Genomic DNA, 6,708 nt, shown 5'->3' with positions numbered 1-6,708 from the left:
TCCGCAGAAACCTAACCTTAGAACTACTCATTACCAGGGAGAAGAGAACAAATCCCCTTAACCCTTTTCTAGCATAAAAAAACTACTTTACATCGTCTCTCACCTAAATAGTTTCTTATTCTCATCAATTTTCCCAGTCAATAGGGTGCTCATCACTTGGGGTCTGTCTGCAGCTACTGTGCCTGTGATTGCAGTGAGAATCTGCAACACCAGTGTTGATCTTCTGTGGCTGGTTACAGGATTTCTGCTGCAGCACAGGAAATACTTGGCTTTCCATTAAAGAGGAAAAAAAAGAGAAAAAAGTAATTACCCTGAAGCAATCCAGCTGGAAAGGTCCTGCAGGTTAACTCATTTCTTTGTTAGTTACAGCAATGCACAAATCAAAGCTGCTCTGCACTGATTTCCTAGCACATCCCAGCCCCAGTCGGCTGTAAAGTGGAATCTATGTCAGAAGCACATTTAATCCAGGGATTCTCTTCAGCTAATAACTGAGCTATATATCAGAAGGACCAAAAATAATCCAGCCCAGACTGTCTGCCTCCCTAATTCAGCCAAGCTCAATTCATATGTGATACCACTACTTTTTCTAGGAGATTGAGTGTATACATACATACATACCTCTCTCTGTGTTTATACATGTAAAGGCAGATGTATCCTTTGGGTTTTGTAGTTCTCAGCTTTGCACCATTCACAGCCAATCAAGTTACACCATTTAAGCTGCTACATATTCGTAGCTACGCCTTGTTCTTGAAAAGCAGAAATAATACAAAAGAATTTCCCATTTCTAGTTACATTTTTGGTTTAAGGCACAAAATCAATCTGGGACTTCATATGAAACAAAATGTAATATTAAAATCCTTTCTTCTGAAATATCCAAATACAACAAATGCTAATTCAAAGCAGTTATAGGGGGAAAAAACATTCCCAAATCTGTTTTTCATGGTTACGACTCCCACAAAAGGCAAAATAAATCCTGAATTCAGATCTTCTGCAGATGAAAATTGCCATTGCTTTACTCAGCTGTTCAGCATAGTCCCATTTTAAAGGGCAGTTCTGTTCCTACAGGCTTCAGTTAATTTTTTTTTACAAGAGATGCTTGCATGGAAAGGCTGCATCTAGTGCAAGATGAAGTGTTTGAATTCTGCCTTGTCCTTCATTATGCTCTTCACCTCTAGTTGTGTCTTCTCCCCTTTTCAAGTTAGCTTTTTATAGCTTCCCTTTTATTCATATTATTGCTTATCTCTCCTTCAATTATTCAGTATAATTTAAAAAATAAGATTAAGCCAACACTAAGTTTTGTAAACATTAAGTCCTCTCTCTATATTTTCTCATCACTATAGTTGCAATTTAACAGTAGTTTTAAATATCATCATTCCAGAATTACCCTTTCCCCATCTCTGATAAAACTAGAAATAATTTTGAAAATACCAATTACTTTTACTTTAGTATGAAAACTGCTACTGTTGTTCAACACAACAGTATTTTGGCATACAGGTTCTTTCCATTTAGATGCCAATATACAAGCCATGACCACTATTTCAAAATATGATAAGCATTATCTATGGAGTCTAACATAACTTAAGCTACTATAACATTCTGTAATCTACATTTCCCCTCAGTTTTCTTTTTTTTTGAGTCAGTCCTGGCACCTACAGTACTCCAGTTACCCACCAGTGTTATTGGTATAAATGAAGTTAGCCTTAAACCACAGAACACACACACACACTCACAGATTCCCTTCCCCAGGGAAATGCCTTCTCTGCAGCCTCCGAGGTGAAGTGCTCCAGCAGGTGTGATCAGGATCATGCGAAGGGACTGCAGGGAAACACCTTGTAATTAGTGCCAGGAGAGACAGCCCAGTGTGTCCTGCTCCGAGTGGGAAGCATGGAAGCGCTGAAGCTCTGCCTCAGAGGCAGCTCTAGCTCGGCACAGGCAGAACCAGGAGCCACAGCAGAGTTCCAAACCCACTGGAGCAGCCACCCCAACACAGCCTGCGGAGTGAACTGCCCAGGAGCTTCCTGCAGTGGGAAGAGCTTGGCATTGGTGCCAGGAGTTCGCTTCTGAGGCAACAGCTCTGCATGCCAAGCCCTCCTTCCCAGGAAGGGACTGGACATCACCTGCTGCTGAGGAGGGGAGTGAGAGAGGAGCCTGGTGTTAACCAAGGCCAACCCAGCACATCTGTGTAAGAGCACCCTTCTTCATCAGCCCACAAGGGCTGACAGAGACAGCATCTGTCCTCAGGGTAAGCAAACTGAACACTGCACAGCATTTCATTCAGTGCCAAAATCTGAAGTGGTCAGTGCCTTTTATTTATTTCATAAACAGAAAGAATGGTAAATGCCTGTATATTTACAATTCTAGTAAATAGGGAAGTCCATAACAGTGTGATTATTTCACAACAGCACATGAATACTGCATTCAGCAATGCTGTTCAACACAGATACCTCAAAACCGTTACCGCCAAACACACTATAGGTACCCATTATAAATACTAACATATTTCTATTTTCTTAAATAAACAAACATACAGCTTAATTCAGGAAGACCAAATGGTTCTGTGGTGCAATTCATTCCCTTTAAACATTTCTGCTGACAGACCAGGAATAATAAAAACAAACCCACTGCTTTGGAAGCCATGCGGTCCAGACTCTCACATGTGTTCTATGTAGATGCCATGCCTTTGTGCAGCACGGTTAATTTAAAAGGAGTAAATTATCTTTCTGTTAGAACAGGAAAGTATTTCTTCTTGGTAGGTACTTGACAAACCAAGTCTTTAACTTCACCACTTCACAGAAAGCTGGCTGCAGTCTTGATTCAGTTGAATCTTAGAACTGAGAGTTCAGAAGAAATAACTGAATATTTTCATCTGTAGCAGCAAAACCATAACCAAGTAATTTCTAAGGGCCATTTCAGGAAAGTGGTTATTAGTGAAGTTCCACTGAGCAAATTGTCCCACAGAGGCAGGTTGTAAATGATGGTCTAGGTAAGCTTTTCATGTTGAATCTGGTAGTAACATGCCTGAATTAAAACAAAGTTCAGATTAGCACAATTGCCAGTGCACAGCAAAGCATCACACACAAAAAGGTTGATTTTTTTCCCTATGCAAGAAAACAGAGGACAAGGCTCTCTACAAGCAGTGATGCTACAGTGGCACTCAACACATGAGAACCTTCTGATACAAGAGCTAGCAAAATGAGCAACAGGAGACTAAGTTACAAATTATATTCAACACCTAATCAAGCAAGATAGCATGATTTGGGACTCCATACTTTCACAGCTCCCACTATGCCTAGATGAAAGCATATTTTTGGTTACAAGTCTCTCTTTGCCCTTTGACAGAAGGACTCAAAAATAGAAAATACTTTTACAGGACAAGGATGCAGGGATGAAGCATTTCAAAAGCACTCAGAGTGAAAAGCAAAGGTTTCCATCACCCTGACTGCATGTTGAGAGTTATTCACTTCTTAATGATGGCTCAAATATGCACTGGGTCAGGTCAGCCAGGATCAGAAACTTAATATAATGTCTCAAACAATATTTGCACTCATGGCAAGTTAGATTCTACTTTGGCTTCCACCATGTAGGTTCCTTAGTAAATTTCAACCAATGCAAACCTTCCTTTTTTGCAACATTATGAAACTAATAGGTCTTTAAAAAAATCCTCTGGAACTCAACTTTTTTGAGTTTGCACAGACAGAAAATACAATCATGATAACCTAACACTTCAGTTTAAGATTTTTCCTTAAACTTGAGATTAACAGTGTCCCTCCAAAACAACACCACTAAAAGGCTCCACACTGCTGACTTGTCCCAAGATCCACGTGACAAACCGTTTTGAGGTACCAAAACAATGTATTTCTATTATTGTCTTAGTGTATAAGAGGATATTCTTCCAAACACATACTCTTCCTTTTCCCATACTTAAAAAGATAAGAATACTTAATAAAATGTGGAGAGTGACAGTGTGGGGTTTTTTCTCCCTAAAACTGCATTCTTGGAAAGTCTTGATGTAATGTTAGACTTAAACTTTAATGGAATGGCTAATCTCCAAAGAAGCACTTCATTTCAGTTTTTATAGGGAGAGTAAGGCTTGTTAAGTTGCAGGGGAATGACAAGTGAGCATTTAGAACATTCCAACAGTAACCAATATTACCTTTGAGCAATCCACATTTGCACATTACACCATTTTTCTTAGAGGTACCTGCAATTAGGAGGTTAGCCAAAACTTTACATTAAATTTCCTTGCCTATCCTAGTAAAAAATTTCAATTAAAGTCAAAGAAGTTATAGCCTAATGTTCATATAATTGTCCTAAGCTGATCTTCATTGCTAAAAGCTGATTATTTCCAAAGAAAATCTTTAGTAACTCTGAATAATTTTCATACCTTCAAGGTAGTGAACATGATGCCTTGCTCCCCATGCTGGAGATAGGGATCCATCAGGTCCTCGATTAAGTGCACCTCAGACCCCAAATTCCTTATCCTGCCACATGTGAGAGTGGGAAAGTGAACATGAGAACACAAGTTGCCAGTATAATGTTTCTTAATTCTGAATTCAGGGCTTTTTCACAATAAAGACTGTTCAAGACTTTTTCAGACCAAAGCAAACAGTCAAATTGGAGAATTTGTAGTTACAAAAAGCCAGTAAGTAATCCCATAACAAGCAGCAGGAGTGTTTAACACAGAAGTCCCTGTCCTGCCTATGCTCACTTATGACTGATGCCACCCTTGGTGCCTACCTGGCTCGTAGCACCACATAGAGAAAAACAGGAAATAAGTCATCCATGGACCACAGAAAATCTTCCTGAAGGGTCTCAAGTACACTCTGGGAGATCTCTTCAAAAGTCTGCTGGATCACCTTCAGCTTGTCAGCTGGGGTAAATGTGGTACTGTTTGGAGAGCAAAAGCAAACCAGGATAACAGTAAGCAGTGAGAGATCTGCATCTAAATTAGGAAGGGTTTGCTGGCCACCATGGCCCTCCCCATGCCCATGGAGGTCAGTCAGACATTGACACTGCAGCAGCCAGGGCTGCCAAGGCTGCACAGGACCCAGGTTACAAGCACCACAGCAAGGCACACTACTGCAAGGCAGACTCTCGTCACACTTTTATGGTGTTTTAATATAGTAGTAAAAGGGGAAAAATTCCTTTCTAAAATATTCCTAATTTCTTAAATTCTTGCACAACAGACACAGAAAAGCCTCCCATGCTCAGGTGACTTGACCACAGCTGTTTGGAAATGCACATGTGTATTTGACAGACATCCTTATGCCCTTGATTCTAAATGGTGCCCTACAGACACCTTTCAGTCGTGTTCATGAAGCAACACTTCATTCCCCAGCAGGAGAATTTGCATCTTTACTCAGAACTGGAAAATGTCTTAGTGACTTCTCTTACAAAGGTGAACAAAAAAGAGTGACATGTAAAGGATCCCAGTCAAGTCAACCAGATACTACTGTGGCAGGGACAGTGAAACACTGAAAGAAAAATTACAAAGAATTACCTGATTTGCTGTAAACATTCAACAGCAGAGGCAAAGCAGGCATCTTTTGTGTTTGATGATACCTGTGTAATCATGGTAAGATTTATCAGGCAGGTTCAGTACCCCCACTGTTCAGTGTTGAGCCTCTTTCAACAAGATAATGATTAAGAATGTAAACTATACATTTTTTCTAAGCAGAAAGTATATAATCATATAACTCTCTTAATTAAGCAGCTTGAAAATCTCTATGCTAGACATTCATTCTCACACTTTCATAACTGGAGACCAAACAAAGGTCTCTTGATTTCATTGCCAAGTCTGTCAGTGAGTGACAAAGCTGGCCTGATGGCCACTGTAAGAAATCACAGAATGGCTGGGGCTGGAGGGGACCTCTGGAGATCGAGTCCAGTGTCCCTGCTAAGTTATTACTATAGTATTTAAATAGTAGGCAAACTTAAGGGAAATATAATAACATGGCATATCTTAAGCAAAGAGCCTGGCCAAAAATTCTTTGATCACTTTGATGATTTCAGTTTCTTGAAAGAACCACTGGGCAAAACACATAAACAAGGCCCAATGAACATACCTTTCTACTCTCTCCAAGGATGGACACAGTTCCTGGCCAAAACTTCCTGCAAGAAACATAGTCCACTGAGAAAACATAATCTTAACGTATTTTTCGCATTACAGGAATGAAGTCATCGTGTTCTGAGACACAACAGCCCTTCCTCCAGGATCAGCTACACCTCACACAGGTGCCCAGGAAACTGTAATTTGAAATGTCTCTGATTTTGGAGCAACATCAATGTTTACCTCGTTCCCATCCCTTCCACTTCCCTGTTTTGGAAGAGGGAAGGTCTGATTCACTCTCAACCCTTCTAATTAGCTTGAAGACATGTCTAGATGCATTTAAATCAGAGAAAATACTTTAGAAAGCTGGGGCTTTGTTTTAGTTGCTTTACTAAATGACATGCCATAACCTGTTGCAGTTTCTGTTTTGCTGTACTCACGCTTGCACTCCCAGGAAGCTGAGAAGAGCCAGATCAGTCTGTTTGTTTAGGCGCAAGACGCATTCCCAGTAAATGTCCTCCTCACGCTCGTTGTCCAAGGCATAGAGCATAAACAGAGGGGGATAGAGGCGTGGCAGTAACACAGGGAGCAGCAAGCCAAAACTGGTTACCACGTAGCTGCAACAAAAAACCAGAAGGGGTGGTTTGCAAAGGAAGACA

The 6,708-nt window shown here is 40.5% G+C and overlaps 1 protein-coding gene across 6 annotated transcripts in view; it reads right to left on the bottom strand.

The window, feature by feature from the left end:
- Window positions 1-2,288: 2,288 nt before the first annotated feature.
- The window catches only part of ALS2 (alsin Rho guanine nucleotide exchange factor ALS2), a 39,804-nt gene continuing 35,384 nt past the window's right edge, over window positions 2,289-6,708 (bottom strand). For all 6 annotated transcript variants that reach the window (XM_063162386.1, XM_063162387.1, XM_063162388.1 and 3 more), the window contains exons 29-34: window positions 6,490-6,666; window positions 6,066-6,111; window positions 5,501-5,562; window positions 4,738-4,887; window positions 4,385-4,481; window positions 2,289-3,018 (exon numbers count right to left, since the gene is read on the bottom strand). In XM_063162386.1, the coding sequence (XP_063018456.1) occupies window positions 2,980-3,018; window positions 4,385-4,481; window positions 4,738-4,887; window positions 5,501-5,562; window positions 6,066-6,111; window positions 6,490-6,666 (571 nt within the window). In that variant the 3' untranslated portion in view covers window positions 2,289-2,979. The remainder of the gene's footprint in view (window positions 3,019-4,384; window positions 4,482-4,737; window positions 4,888-5,500; window positions 5,563-6,065; window positions 6,112-6,489; window positions 6,667-6,708) is intronic.

The sequence above is a fragment of the Melospiza melodia genome, chromosome 8 (genome assembly GCF_035770615.1).
Source record: "Melospiza melodia melodia isolate bMelMel2 chromosome 8, bMelMel2.pri, whole genome shotgun sequence".
Taxonomy (NCBI): Eukaryota; Metazoa; Chordata; class Aves; order Passeriformes; family Passerellidae; genus Melospiza; species Melospiza melodia.
Note: the sequence above shows the minus strand (reverse complement) of the source record. Positions and strands in the feature narration are given on the sequence as shown.